Genomic DNA, 15750 nt, shown 5'->3' with positions numbered 1-15750 from the left:
GGAACAGTTGGTGGGGGTTCAATCATCGCAATGAATTACAACGAGCCAGTCACCGAGAGTGACTCACTACGTTGCTCTAGCCGTTGCAGCTCGATAAAACTCTTTTCCTTTGCCCTTCTCGTGCCGAAGGAATTCGAGAGTGGCCGGGAACAGAAAGAGAGACGCTTGAGAAGCCAACGAGAAGCGGTCGCTTATGAATCACTTGAGTACGCGAGCTAAATGCTTTGTAGAAGGGACATAGTAGGAGAATAAGAGGATTTTCGTTCGTTGGTATTGCCAACCTAACGGGATTTCTAGTGGTCTTAATGGGTTGATAGTAATTCTTTGTTGTTGCAGCTGGATAAGTAAATTTTTAGGTAGATGGTAAATAGAAATTCGATAACAATATCTTTGCGTTTGAATAATATTTTAATTTGATTTTTTAATTATGAGAATCTGGGGAAAGATAAAATCTAGGGAATTTAAAGTTGCTAAAAGTTTGTACAGAAATAGAAAGTACATTTTTTATCTATACATTATAGTTATTTAATGTATTCGTATGATTATTCTTACATCCATAAAATTTATCTGCCTTATAAAAAAAACAAATAATAACATAAATGAACAGAACAAACTTAATTTTTCTGGCAAAGAAAATGCATTTTCAGTACAGTGACCTCAAACCATTAAAATTCTCAACTCTGTGAGAATATATCTACAGCAGAATCGAAGAATTTCGACTAGCTACAAAAGCTAGCTAACATGAAACTAAAATTAAAATTCTATTCCTGTCCCAAGCGAAATTATTACGAAACGCACTAGAATCAACCAGGTAGAGTAAACAAACCAGGACCCATAAAATTCGCACGACATTAGAAACTAGAAACCTAACCTAACCTTCACTGAACCTCGCATTAGTGACCAATTCCTATGTATCCTGCTACCGTGAAGATTCATTTCACGGCGTTTCGCCAGAATTCATATCGGTTTGTTGGAGAGCCGTGAAAAATCGTAATCCACGTGATCCAGCTCCTTAAGTATCACCTCGGTTTTTTTTCTGTCTTTTTTTCAGAGCTCTCTCGGACCGCGCATACCGTGCCAATTATTCTCCGCACGGAAGTTCCACGGCTTGGCGTGAGAGATTGATGCGAGAGTCGATGCACTCCACGCTTATGTTTTATTCATACCTTTCACCAGGTTCGATAAGAAAATTATATTTAAAAGGCGGACACAAACTGATGTCGCGGAAAAAGAGAAAATCGATTCGATACTTGTCACTCGTGGAAAATAATATATATAAATATTATTACATATGAGAGATGGTTTTTGATTTGAGCTACTTTGATTGCTTTTGCGTCTCTGCGATTATATTCTGATATATATATATATATAAGGGACTAAGAGTATGAATATTGTTTCTCTTGAAAGAACAATTTTGAAAGGTTATGGTACAATATCCTATATTTAATGAACTATATTTAATGAATATAAATATTTCAATATATTTTGCTTATTTGTTCAATACTCCAGATATTTAAAAACTTTGAGAAAACTTAATAACATTTTCATTTTATTATTCAATAGATTTTTAAGATGTTACATAACAAAGAGGAAGTATATATATTGAAATTCAGAAGAAAAAACTTTGCTCTATATCCTTATTATTCTATAGGTTTGCACAAAACTTTCACAGAATGAAAATAAATGGCGCACGTGGGAAACAGAGAATGTAAAATGCATCCTATGCAATTTATGCAAGACCCAGAGAAGTAATTAGGTGATTGTAGGTACTAATGTGCATTTAAATATGGACAAAGCCTTGCCAATTGTTATCTCAATGAAAGTCTATTTCTACGAATTGGTCTCAAGAATACGTTTCATTGAACTATAGTATTCACAGTAATTTTGTAATCACTTTTTCCTTTCTTTTGAAATCTATACTAAAATTTGTCTTTCTTGTTTTAAATATTTGAATTTTTGAAATTTGAAAAAAAAAGAAATTTACTTTATGAATTTTATAGATCACAATATAAATATTTAGTAGTTTATTCAAGTCCTTCCTCTAATTTCAAACAATCAAGACATTAATTTTTCTTCGATATAAATAAAAACATTCAAAATTTTTATATTTTATTATTACAGAGAGAAACAAATTAACAAAAATATGTATTCATACCGTATAAATCACTATAACAAGGGACCATTTCTCATGAATCACTTCTTCCGATTACGAAACACGTATGACTCGATTATCAAACAATGTCAACTGCCATGCATTAAAAATCCTTCGAGAACATTACAAATCAGAGATAACGTATTGTCAAGGTTACCAATTTTTTGTATTTAACATTAAAATAATGCTCAATAATCATAGATAGATATTTCATACTTTTACTTTATTTATTTAAAAAAAAGAAGAGAGAGAACAAGCAAACTTTTGATTTTCCTTAAAAAAAAATAAAAGAAATAAACAAAAAGAAATAAGACTATAAAATTAGCCAATAATCTATCATTTTAAAATCAATTTTATTAAATACACAATTCAATAATTCAATGGTATTCCGGAAAGTTCGATTTCACGCGATACGAATCAAATTTATGGAAAAATTCTCGGATCATTACACGTTGTAAGATTTCAACGACAATACAAACTAATAAAGCATCTCGTTTGCAGGACTGCCATTATTTACAAGCATTATTCACCACGAAATGGACGTTGAAACTGTAATTTTCGCGACGAAGGCGTGTTCCGCGCCTCGATTCCATTCTCCGCGTGAAAAAACCCTTCTACAAGCTCTATATTTATCAACACGTCGGATACTTTCGACGTTGGAGTCCAAACGGACCCTCGACATTCTTAAGAACTGGAGGATGATGCCTGTAGTTTCGAAAGAGACACGTGGAGATTAAAAATTAATTAATATTCAGGTGTATATATATATATAAAATATTTGGAAATTGATTCTGTTCATTGTCAAAGGATGAATTGATTTCTTTGATAGCTTATTAAAGAATTATTAAAGGATAGATTATTACATTATTCTAGATATTATTATTAGATTTGAGTTTGAATATTTTTAAAACAGTATAAAGATATTTTAAATTCAAGTGTTTAAAATACTTTTAGCAATCCCTATAATTATCAAAAATAGAAATTACTTTTTTATTTTGATTATAAAAATTTAATATTCCTTTCAATGGTCTAGATTTAACTTAAGTTGTATTAAATTGAAGAAATTAACATTATTATGAAAAGATGATGGAAATCAAATTATCTCAATAATTAAATAAATTACATTTTTAAATTAAATTTTCCTAAATTACATGGAATATAGGTACTTTTGAAGAAATGGATTGTACTTATCACTTTAAAGCCTCTGAATCAGAAAACTGTAATTATCTATCATTAATCTGATTTACCAAATTATTTCAATATGAATCAATAAGGCAATTTGCGAGAAAAGAACATAAAGTGCTGAGAAGATCGCACTTAAATATAAAGTTGAGGAAACCATAAATTGATGAAACGAATAAATTATAACGAAAGTTATAATAATGAGACAGAGGTGAAAATTTCACCTGAGAGTTGTGGACGATCGATTCGATCGTGGTTAAGAATCATATGATTCTTTTCCCGTTTTATGCCTGGCGCCAGGCCGAAGTAGGCCATCGTGCCAGCGAGTAGCACGCGGAATACTCGTTGAAGATCATTAATTCATGGAATATGGCTTGCATACAATTTTGTTTCTTATGACGATTTTACAAACATTAAATTATATTCGTATAAAGATGTGAGATATAAAATTATTGTTATTTTCAATAGTAGATATTTAATGGAAATTTTTAGAATTTTTAGTTATTATTAAAGAATAATTCTCAAAATAATAAAAATTTTAAAAAATTTAATCAATTTATTGCAATAAAAAATTTAATTATCATTATGAAAACATTTTATAGTTTCATTTCTTGCAATAATAATATAATCAATTTTTTACCTCATTGCCACTTCAATTTAATTTGTTTGTGAAATTTTTATTTTAGAAAATTGGCATTGATAATAAAAAGTTCTAGAGAATTGTGGAAAATTAATTTTTTACAAGTGTAATTAAACACGAATAGATTTGTAATTACAAGTTGATTGGGACAATTATTGGGACTAGCACTTAGAAGGGAAACTTGCTATCAGTAAAAGAATTGTGCGGTTAGAGATTATTGTGAAAACTAATTCCTCCTTTTAAAATTTCTATCCAATTTTATAGAATATATACGATTTTTAAATTTTCTCATCTTTAAAAAAGATTTATTATTATTAGAATGTTAAATCTCTAGAATTTTCAAGATTTCAATTTCTTTTTTCCCTTCAATGCTCTCTTTAAAATCTTTAAAATCTTCAAACATCTACAAATCTTTGAAATATATAATTAGAAACTTAATTAAACTTCAGATAAATTTTCAAATCTATGTATCCTAAAAATTTTCAAAATTAAGCTTAACTTGGATTAAAATTCCAATCTTTCAATCTATTTCAAATCCATTTATTAAGATACACGAAATTAGAAAGCAATGCCTCTCTAAAGGCATAAAAACCATTACTTTTCTCCCTATTTTTCTCCCCAATTCCCACTACACGTTGCAACGAATTGTTCTGTCGCTATAAACTACAATCACGCGGCTCTTATCTTTCGAACCTGTTACCCGAACCTGTCCAGGTTCACACGAAGTAGTTTCCATCCAGTGTACCGTACGCGTATATACGCACCAGTCACGTGCCGGAGCGGGTATCCTCTCCCAGAAAGCGGGCCCATGCCTCGTGCCGCGGCACAGATCGACGCGGAAAAATGCGCGTGGAATAATGCGTGCAGCAGGACGGCGCCAGTGCGCTCTGCACCGCGCCCCTCCCACCCTCTCCGACGACGCCGCGCGTCTTGCGGAGAGGAGGGGTGGGGAGGATGCTCGAGAGGAAGGGTTAAGAGAGAGGCACCGATGAAGAAGCGAGTTTGTGAAAGAAGAATATGAACGTGCGGTGTTAACTTGGTTGGTAGGAGAGGGAGAGAGAGAAAAAGGTTGCGTGTAATTGAGAAAAGTGAGAGAAGTATTGTTGGGGGGGGAATGGGAGGTGAAAAGGTGAGATTAGGAAAGAGAAATTGAGAGGAGATGGTTTTGTAAATTGTAAAGAGAGAAAAGAAGCTGATAGAAAGAAATTTTGTAATTTTTGGATGATATGAAGAAAAGGAAATATAATTGGGAAGATGGAAATATTGTTAGAGAGTAGAAAGTGACGTCAGAAAAAAGAAATTGAGAAGAGATGTAAAAGAGGGGAAATGAAAACAGAAAGAAAATTATATCGTACTCAAAACAATATACGATAAAAGATAAAGGAAGAAAAGGAAAGCAAATCTACTCTACAAATAAAAAGTAATAAATTAAGAATCTAAAAAAGATCTCCAATTATATGATAAAACAAAAAAAATGATAGAAAAAAGAAAGAAAAATCTGTTTTTCTTAAACCAAGAAAAAATTGTCCAGATAAAAATAAGAAATAAAAAAATACAAAGATCAAATATATAAGACAAAAGTAGAAAAAAGAAAATGGTTATCGAAAAGGATTAAACGGGAAGAATATAGCAAGAGAAGAAACATGACAAACGGATCAGGGAGGCGAAAAAGAGGGAAAAATGAAAAAGACTGGAGAGACTGAGAGACAGGAGGAGAAAGACGAGAAGAAATGGTAAGAAAAAGAAAGCAAGTTGTCTCGGATGTCTGCTCGCCAGATCGTTTTTCTTCGAGCAGCGGCGCCTCCGTATGGGATTGCTCGTTCTGATCATTCTCCGCGGTGTTGTCGGCATGGAAAAAACGTCGATGAGCGAACGCTGTTTTCATCAAATCCTTTCTATACAGTAGCTGTCGAACAGGGAAAAATCGTTTGAATAATTTCGAACGCACAACGATGGCATAATTAATAAAGATTAAGAAGAAATTCTTAAAACAATGTCAATATTGACATTTTTGATTAAATGACACATTTAATAGATCTATAATCTATTTAAAAATTACTATTTCTTCTTACTAATATATATTTTTCTTTTTACAGAGAAAATAGTTCAAATATAATATGAGATAAAAATCAATACAAATTATAAATATTATTATGATAATACTCCTTTTGAGATAATGATACTTATTGTATTATTAGAGTTACAAGACGATTAAGTTAATTTTTAGAAGAGTAATCATTAAATTTTGAACGTATAAGGGAGATGGCATTATGATGATTAAATTGGGTTCAATGAAGATAAGATAATATTTGTGGATCCTACTTTGCAGCAGAGATACGAAAATTGTTCTAAGAATAGCCTTCCCTGATCAAAGTCAAGTTCATTCGATAGAAAGATAGTGAGAAATTGAGACAGTCGTTGCACGACTCACCAAACCGTGATGTAATTTCCAACGAATACCTCTTCCTCTACGTGCCTTTAAGTAAGATTCTAACATCTCATTAAACTTCCCTTTACTTTCAATTTTTTGCCACTTTCTACATTGCATAACAAATACTACATAATTTTGTAAAAAATTACAATTAAAACTTTAATGCATACAATGTATATAATCTTCTGAATCTAAAAATTGCCATATAAAACTCAAAGTCATTGACAAAAAACCAAAAACAAAAAAAAAAAAAATACACGTCACACATGAAGACACATTCATAGAAATGGATGAATTCGCTTTCGTAGAAAATTGTGCACGACACAAATGAAGTGAAACGATGGGGGCTGGGTCGAGCAATCACAGGAGCATTTACCATTAAATGGCTGGGCGAAATTTGTCAAGGGAAAGGGCGCGTCACTTTCTCCGCAGTCAGGAATAATTCAAGCGAGAAGGAGCAAAACGTCGAGCCAAAAAAGAGGAAGATCATCGGCAGGTTTAAGTAACGAAAATAACTCGAATCGATTTTTCAGTGGGGTTCCGTCGGTTTCCAAAAAAGGACACAAATGCACTCTCGTGCGCATGCGTCGTTAACCTACAATTTTAAAAGCCGGTCACCTCTTTCCACCTGAACACCCGATCTGGCAAGTGGAACGTCCTGTTCACAGGTGCGATCGAGAAGGTGTTGGCGTTTTTAAAATATACGTAGCGTGTAGGGAATTTTTCTAGTTTTTGAATTTCGCGCCAATTTTCTGGAAAAAACAATAAAATTGAGCATCTTGATTCATTAATTGTGGAAAAGACAGAATTTCAAAGAAATTTTTGGAAGAAAATGAACAAACTTGAATATAGACAAATTTGTTGATTATAGACATAATAAGATTTTAAACGGAAAAATTGTTTGTAGAATTTATATAATTTTCATTAAATTTGATTCTCTATTTCTTATTTGTGATATATTTTTTTAAATCTTTTATACATTTTTAAAATTTCTTAATTTCAAGTCAATAGGAATTAATATTTCAATCGAAGTTTCCGCTAACTTTTTAGATAAAATCAAATTTCAAAACCGATTTAAATTACCCAGAAGATTTCAAATTTCCCGCCAATTCGTGAAGGACTCGTATTCAAACTTTCTTTTTCTACAGTTCATTATGAAAGAATATTATGAGCCAGAAGCTAGTGCTTGAAGAAGGTAATACGGGTATTTTTAGTGTTTATAGGATAACAGAGGGGTCTGGCATGATAGCGTTCGATGTCAGGAAATCGCGAATAGTCTGGCCGACTACTGAATGGCTCTTTCAACGCCTTCGACGGGGACATTCAATAAATACGACAATTAGAAACGTCGCGTTCGTTCGAATGTAATTTTTATTACTTGCCAACCAGCCGGCTACTAGCGGGAATATTTAATAAATACTTGGAACGTGCCCCTAATAAATTCCTCCGTTTCACTTCCGAACGATTAGGTTTTCTGCCAACTCTTTGAACAATCCTCTTTCAACGAATTTTTATAATATATTATTATTCTTATTGTAATATATATAATTTCCACTTTACTTTATATAATTTTTTCTGTATAATAATGAAAATGAAAATATAAATTATACTCTATTTTCTCCGTTTTTCTTAGAAATATCTTATTGTAATCAGAAAAAAAAAAAGAATAATTTTATATACTCACTTGGACCATCCTACATTTCCACTTTACTTTTATACTTTATTCTTTATATAATTTTTTTCTGTATAATAATGAAAATGAAAATATAAATTATACTCTATTTTCTCCGTTTTTTTTTAAGAAATATCTTATTGTAATCAGAAAAAAAAAAGAATAATTTTATATACTCACTTGGACCATTCTACATCTCCATTTTACTTTTATACTTTATTCTTTACATAATTTTTTCTGTATAATAATGAAAATATAAATTATACTCTATTTTCTCCGTTTTTTTTTAAGAAATATCTTATTGTAATCAGAAAAAAAAAAAGAATAATTTTATATACTCACTTGGACCATCCTACATCTCCATTTTACTTTTATACTTTATTCTTTACATAATTTTTTCTGTATAATAATGAAAATGAAAATATAAATTATACTCTATTTTCTCCGTTTTTCTTAGAAATATCTTATTGTAATCAGAAAAAAAAAAAGAATAATTTTATATACTCACTTGGACCATTCTACATCTCCATTTTACTTTTATACTTTATTCTTTACATAATTTTTTCTGTATAATAATGAAAATATAAATTATACTCTATTTTCTCCGTTTTTTTTTAAGAAATATCTTATTGTAATCAGAAAAAAAAAAAGAATAATTTTATATACTCACTTGGACCATCCTACATCTCCATTTTACTTTTATACTTTATTCTTTACATAATTTTTTCTGTATAATAATGAAAATGAAAATATAAATTATACTCTATTTTCTCCGTTTTTCTTAGAAATATCTTATTGTAATCAGAAAAAAAAAAAGAATAATTTTATATACTCACTTGGACCATCCTACATCTCTACTTTACTTTTATACTTTATTCTTTATATAATTTTTTCTGTATAATAATGAAAATGAAAATATAAATTATACTCTATTTTCTCCATTTTTCTTAGAAATATCTTGTATTGTAATCAGAAAAAAAAAAAAGAATAATTTTACGTACTCACTTGGATCATCCTACATTAGCATTTAATGAGCAATATTATTTATACAATCTTCTATTCTTAGAAAGGAAAAGACTGGTTCAACGTCCAACCTCGTGAGAAATAGAAAATCGATCGCCGATGAAATTAGCCTAAGCACAGCTTCCGAGTAACTCGATCGGTTCGTTACGTGAAGGTTCACGTCCCCTAGGAAATACTCTCACTTTTATCTTTTTTTTTTCGTTTCCTGACAAAGGAGGAGTAATGAAAGTAATGTATTAATTTCAATTGAAATTTTAAAGAAGAAAAAAAGATTCGCAAGGATAAAAGTTTTACAAAGAAATTAAAAAATTTGTGAATTCACCTACAGATAAGAGTTTTTTTTTGAAAATAAAATCGAGATTTCATTAAAGATCCTGGCCACAGGAAGTGGCGACGATTAGGATTGCTAATACCTAGAGATAAATGTGGCGAGCTAACTAATTAAGGACGCCGATTGATCACGCTTTGGCTAATGTCGAATTTTGCATATCGCCATTCTATGGGAAAGATCGATTGTAATGCACCCAATCAGCTTTGGTTAATTAGCACCCAAATTGCTCCTAAAGAAGCAACCAATTGTTGAAACACTTCCTTTATTTTTTTTTTTTTATCTTTATATTTTTGTTCTGTGAGAAGAAAAAAAGAAATGATGATTATAATCGAATTAGATTCAAACGATTATTGCAAATATTTTTAATTATTTATACTGTGAAATGATTTTAGTAATAATATAATAATGAAATAGATAGGAAATTTAATTTTAATAAATGAAATTAATAATAATTTAAAAATTTAGTCTAATATTCAAATCAGAAAAAAATTGCTCACCTTAAAATCGCATAAAAATCTTTAATATCGTTCCAAGTTCAAATTATTTCATAAAGTTATTCCATTAACATAATATGACAATGATAATTATTGTTTCTTTAAAGTGATTTCTAAACTAGACTTTCTAGATCGATGACAATAGTTGCGGAATAAAATTCACTGAAAGACCAACCCAACGATTATCCATCGTTATCAAAGCTAGTTATCTCATTGATCCATAAGAAAAACTAAGGATGAGTGAACGTTGCAATTCAATTGTTCAAGACCTACTTGCAACTCGCTAATTGCAAAACAAACGCACCGATTCCGCGTAAATGCGCGTATGTGCTTTCTAATTACACGCGTCAATCCATCGTTCCACCACATTAGTTCCGTCAAATATCACGAATGGAATTGCGGTTATGAATTTAATTCTCGTATTTAGCGTGAAGGAAAATGCATGACGTTTAATCTTCTTTTCTTTTTTTTTTCTGTCGCAATATTGTTGCCTAAGAGATATCCGAGAAAATGAATCTCTCTGAATGAGGTTAGGAACACCAATTTCTTGCATAGTTAAAAATTACTATACAATTTTTAATTTTTCAAGAATTTATCAGTTAAATCCATATTGTTCAAAACTATATATATTATAAAATTAGAACAAATAAATATAATAATACACTATACTATGATATTACAAAATAAAAATTGTCATATTAACAGATTTGCTATTAATACGCCATCTACGATTTAACGATACTAATTAAAGGTTAAGTATTATAACGACCAATAATATGAATCATCCTGTACAAAATAAAAATATCTTTTTCTTTGAATAGACAATATTTCAAATGAAATCAGATTATTTAAAAGCATATGCTAATAATAAATCCGACATCTTTTCTATTATTAACAATCGACCTTAATTTCACGTGCAGTTCGAAAACGTTTCGTCGCGAGCACCGTAGGGCCACAGTTTCCAAGTAGTCACTGGTTACCATCACGTTAATCGTTCTCCCAGTCTTACGTATATGTCTAAGAACAATGACAGCCAATTGTCGTAATTAGAACGTTGAGTTTACCGTACGAATCAAACGCAGCTGTTCGTTCGTGCATACGTATACGTATATGTGATGTACGCTTGCAGAAATTTTCGTAGAGAACAGGCGCCCTCTGCTGAATAAACCGATCCCTTCGCATCCGCCATTTTTCACTTCTAAATTGATATTTGACCATCTTTGGGAAATGTTACATATATGTATTTCAAATGTGTTTAATATAAAATTTAAGTGCATCTTTTAAAGATTTAATAATATTTAAATTATTAGAAGATGGTGATTTTTACATTTATCAAGAAAATATTTTAAAGAACTCGATTAGTTAACGAAGCAATATTATATATAATTTAAAAATAATTTCTTAAATGATACCTTTGATCTAGTAATAAATTTTAGTAACAAATTCTAAAGACAGCACATGCATATCTCAATTATCTATATTTTAAGAACGAATATATTAAAAATAATTCTTCAATTTCTAAAGTGAAATTTAAAATTCTTTCCAGAATAATTTCGAAATAAGAAATAACTAAAAAAAAACCAGCATTAAATTGCATCACACAACATTTCAAACTAGGAATTCTAACCTCGTAAAATATAAATTTCATCTTGTAACAAAATAAGACAAAAATAAACAAAAATTCATAAATTAAATTTCTATTTCCTAATGTGAAATTTCTTTTATTTTTTTTTCACTTTTTAGCAAAAAGAATAACTAGTAAATATTCTACTATTTTCTAACGAAGAAGTCGATTGGTATAACGAAGGTCGTGGTGTTTCTGGCCTCTAACGCGGTACCCGTGGCTTTTCGTTGGCTTCCACAGAGATATTAGCTAAGCGAACGGCTACGTACATATATGGAGGTGAAACAGCCGGTTCACAAAGGACATTCCATTCCATCTTACGCTAGCTGCATTAGCTTTGAACCACCATGGTCCCACAGTCAGAAGATTGAAACGTGTGTCTCCAGTAGAAGAATTCAGAGCTTTCATTTTAAACAAGAATTTTATAAAAAAAAAAATAAAAATTTTCATTAACTTTCTAATTGATTTCTATTCATTTTAATTAAGTATTTAGGACTTAATAATTTTTTTGGATAGAGTGTATCGAAATATTTAAATATTTAAGTTATTTTTTAATTTTAGTAAAATTTCTTAAATGGATAATCAGAAAAAAAGATTCGAATCAATATTTATAAAATTTATAAAAAAAATTATTTAAAAAAATATATCTAAATGAAAAAGAAAAAGTTATATTTGATTATTAATACAAAGTTTACACGAAAGGTAAATTAAATTAAATACAAAAGTACTTTTGATAAAAATGACGAAAAGTAAAAAAATGTGGATCACTAATAATTCTAATTATCAATTCTTCTACTTTCACATTACTCTAACAATTTAGGTAAACATGATTTCGTAAGAACTTAGTCAATAACCTAACCTAATCTATATATACCTATATATACAAATAACTTCTGTTAATCTTTAATCGTTATAAAAATTTGAATTTCTTTGTTTCGAAAATTTCACGCCCACAAATTCATTTAAAATAATTCTAAATAATTAACAACAATTAACAATAAAAAATAAATTTTCCATTTTTTCAAATACAAAAGCTAAAAAATATTTTTAAAAATCAAATACTTTTAAAACAATTAATATAAAACGTTAGAAAAATATAAAATTTTTAAAAGAATAAAAAGTAATACAAAAAGAATAAAATGATCTAACTTAAATAACATTTTTATTAAATAAAAAAACTATATTTCAAGAAATTTGAAAAACATTATACATTAATTCTAAATTGAACTTTTTATGAGAAATTTGATGAAGTATAACAAATTCTTTCTAATCTTCACTGAAAATTCTCAATAACACATACGATATCTTGTCTTTAGTTGTCGATTGCGAAACTTATGTTCTGTTTACAACGCGGCTTTCTGACCAGTGTGTAATATATGCGCGCGTGAAAGTGGTCGTCGTATTCGTAGTCGAAGTTGTCGTCATAATGTCATAAAGGGAAAGAAAAAAAGACAGACGTGTTTAGTAATGACCTAATACTAAGTCGACATTAAATTTGAACGAACAGGGACTGTCTAACGACACCGAACACCAAGCTATTCGATATTGCAAACTGGCAATGGCAGGGACTATCGTATTCGATTAATCGTATACAACATTACTTATGTGACAAAAATTAAAAAAGAAAAGAAAAAAATGAACTAATAATAAAAAAACGAAAAAAATATAAAAATAATCATAAAGAAAACTCTTTTCGGTGATATTAATGAATCTGTGAGTAGATTTATATATAATTACATAGTTAACCTATAAAATTTTATCCCAATAATGTTATTAATTTTAATCTATTATTATATTATATATGTATAGATACTTTATTCAAAAATATTCATATAATGTTGTAAAGATTTTTAAAAGTTAAAATTTTTAAATCTTTGAAATATTCATTATGTTTAAATATTATTTGTTCGTAATGTAATAATTTTTTGAAAACACTTATTTTTCTCATCTTTTCATGAGGTTTTATTTAATCGAATATTTAATTGGACAGAATTAATTACAGGATGTTTAAAAAATAAAGTTTAGAGATTTAGCCACATTGCCTATCGTGCGGTATACGCCACATGCTGAACTTTCCGTTCTGTTGTAAGATTATTTTCGTTACTAAATCTGGCTTAATATGTTTTGTGAAATCATGCGTTGATGTTTAAGTATCAACAATTTTTGTTTCATAGTAATTTTAAGCATTGTATATTTTTCTCGTCCAAAAATGACTTTTGCAATCTTATTAATAGTAGCATAATTAGTTTCACGTTAAGTATATGTATATTCATAACCTAATAGAATTAAAATAATATTGAAAAAAAGTGCAAATATAAAATAAGATAGAAATATCTGAAAATATGCATATTTATCAATACCTTATTATCAAAATCTTTTAATTTATTGCCATTTTTAATTGGAAAATAAAATTTATATAATTTATTTGAATTAATCAATATAAAATATAATTTTAAATAATACAATTTTAAATAAAATTTAACATCAATAAAATAAAATTTGATAAAAGTCGTATAATTCTTTGTTTCTTAATTATACATAATCTTAACAAAATATCTCTTTTTTTTCTCCCTCTTAGGAAGTATACCAAGGAGTGGGAATGTCGCATAGTGAGAAAATTGTGCTAGGGAAATCAACTATTATATCTCAAGGGATTGAAATCATCTTCGACGCAAACTATAATCGCCATAATTTGCATGCAATAATAAAACGTTCATACTAATTACACATCACGTATAATAAAAAATCTGGAATAGAAAACATCAAGTTCATCGAACTTGCAGAAGCTAACCTTCTCTTTTTTTCCAAAGAGTAAGAATTGTTCGCCTTTAGAATTACGATTTTTCATCGGTATCGATACGATGCACGATCTATAATTAATTTGCAAACAATTGCATGAATTTTCACCGTGTTAAAAGCACTTTCTCCCTTTCTCAAGCTTATCGCGACATTTTTATTTTTTTTTTACAAATATATTCATTTTACGAAATTCAGCATCATTTTTCGATCTTTTCGCGAAAGTACCAACAATACCAACGCTTATTATTAAATCAAATCCCTATCCCTTGAATGCACGTTTCAACGTACACAAATATCAATTAATCGATCGAATCGAAAGAGAGAATTGTTTTCCAAGCGTCCGATCGAGCGTAACAATGAACAGTATATTAAAATCGTATGCACGCAGCTAATTTCTCATTCTACCGGCTCATTATGTCCGCCAATGCGAGACCAGTATGAATGAAACATAAGGCCCGATGTTTATCATCCTCCGACCAACTTCAACCCCGCTAGCTATGAATATTCATCGCTTCGAGCTTTGACCATGATAATAATAATAATAATAATAATAATAAAATCTCGATGAAATAAGGAACGAGGCGAAAAATAAGTTCATCAAAAGAAACGATGATCCCCCTGGAGGGGGATTCGCCCACCATCTATCCTTATAAATTACATTATTGAACGATTAACGTAATTCCGTCATCCGTCCTCTCCAATGCAGAAACAATTTGCATAATATCCTTGAAGAGGTATTTGTATAACAACGTATATATTTCAAGTTATTTTAATTTTTAATCAATCAACAACTACATTATTAAAGTTATTTAATTTTTAATTAATCAACAACTACATTAATAAAATAAATATGGAAAATATTACCTTCACAGTCCTCAGGATTGAAACATTTCTCTTCATCCTGGATTTATTGAATTTTCGTCAAATCAAAAGTTAGAAAGAAGAAAAGAAAACATCTACGATTTTCTTAATTACCTCTATCTCATATATTCGAACGATTCTTTCAGGCGTCTCGCGATCAATGGCGTCTGGAGAAACCGGTAACGGAGGAGAGGTTGAGGAGACGCGTGGAGGAGACAGGCGTCGCCATCGGGAGAGCGCGATAAATACTGAGGATGGTACCAGTGCGGGAGACTTCTAAGCCTTGTCCTGCACCGTTTCTGTCTCGCATAAGGTTCACGTGGTACAGGAATACCACCGCGGAGTCACCGGGGTGCGGTCTCGTTTCGCCGCGCCACTTTTCTGTCTCCGCTCAGAGCTACGAGAGAACCGGTCCCTCAACGAATCGTGTTGTGGATCGACGAGAGTCTTTCTTTCTTTCTTTCTTCTCCCTTCGATCACTTCTCGATTCGGGTAACACGTTCGCGATTCTCGAGGATCAGCTGCTCCGTCGTTGCACCCA

General features: G+C 30.2%; 2 protein-coding genes and 1 long non-coding RNA gene across 13 annotated transcripts in view; 1 reads left to right on the top strand and 2 right to left on the bottom strand.

Annotated features, from left to right (window-relative positions):
- LOC413248 overlaps positions 1-15750 on the bottom strand; it is a 55009-nt gene that overhangs the window by 20475 nt on the left and 18784 nt on the right. The gene's annotated exons all lie outside the window — the stretch shown is intronic.
- Positions 506-15699, top strand: LOC100576687. Of its 11 annotated transcripts, XR_003305012.1 has the most exons (7): positions 508-811; positions 1052-1421; positions 1564-1766; positions 2122-2304; positions 2654-2907; positions 14128-14360; positions 15356-15699. XR_003305012.1 is itself a non-coding variant. In XM_026441722.1 (4 exons), the coding sequence occupies exons 1-3, from the start codon at positions 910-912 to the stop codon at positions 2887-2889; spliced, it is 417 nt and encodes a 138-aa protein (XP_026297507.1). In that variant the 5' UTR covers positions 818-909; the 3' UTR covers positions 2890-2907; positions 15356-15699. The 11 variants fall into 11 exon arrangements, 1 of the variants encoding a protein (XP_026297507.1); XR_003305011.1 differs by lacking the exon at positions 2122-2304 and having other exon boundaries at positions 506-811; positions 14128-15082; XR_003305009.1 differs by lacking the exon at positions 2122-2304 and having other exon boundaries at positions 1564-1756.
- Positions 8876-11188, bottom strand: LOC100576755. Its single transcript, XR_003305016.1, has 4 exons — positions 9929-11188; positions 9427-9726; positions 9083-9305; positions 8876-8970 (listed from the first exon to the last, which is right to left on the bottom strand). It is a non-coding gene; the product is annotated as an uncharacterized LOC100576755 (long non-coding RNA).

The sequence above is a fragment of the Apis mellifera genome, linkage group LG7 (assembly GCF_003254395.2).
Source record: "Apis mellifera strain DH4 linkage group LG7, Amel_HAv3.1, whole genome shotgun sequence".
NCBI classification, from domain to species: domain Eukaryota; kingdom Metazoa; phylum Arthropoda; class Insecta; order Hymenoptera; family Apidae; genus Apis; species Apis mellifera.
This window is presented reverse-complemented; position numbering and strand designations above follow the sequence as displayed.

Excerpts from the sequence above, each read along its gene's own strand:
- LOC100576687 (XM_026441722.1), top strand. The coding sequence starts at position 910 with ATGTATCCTGCTACCGTGAAGATTCATTTCACGGCGTTTCGCCAGAAT. Across the intron at positions 966-1,051 it reads TTTCGCCAGAATTCATATCG|AGCTCTCTCGGACCGCGCAT; the intron begins GTTTGTTGGAGA and ends TCTTTTTTTCAG. Across the intron at positions 1,177-2,653 it reads TTATTCATACCTTTCACCAG|GACTGCCATTATTTACAAGC; the intron begins GTTCGATAAGAA and ends TCTCGTTTGCAG.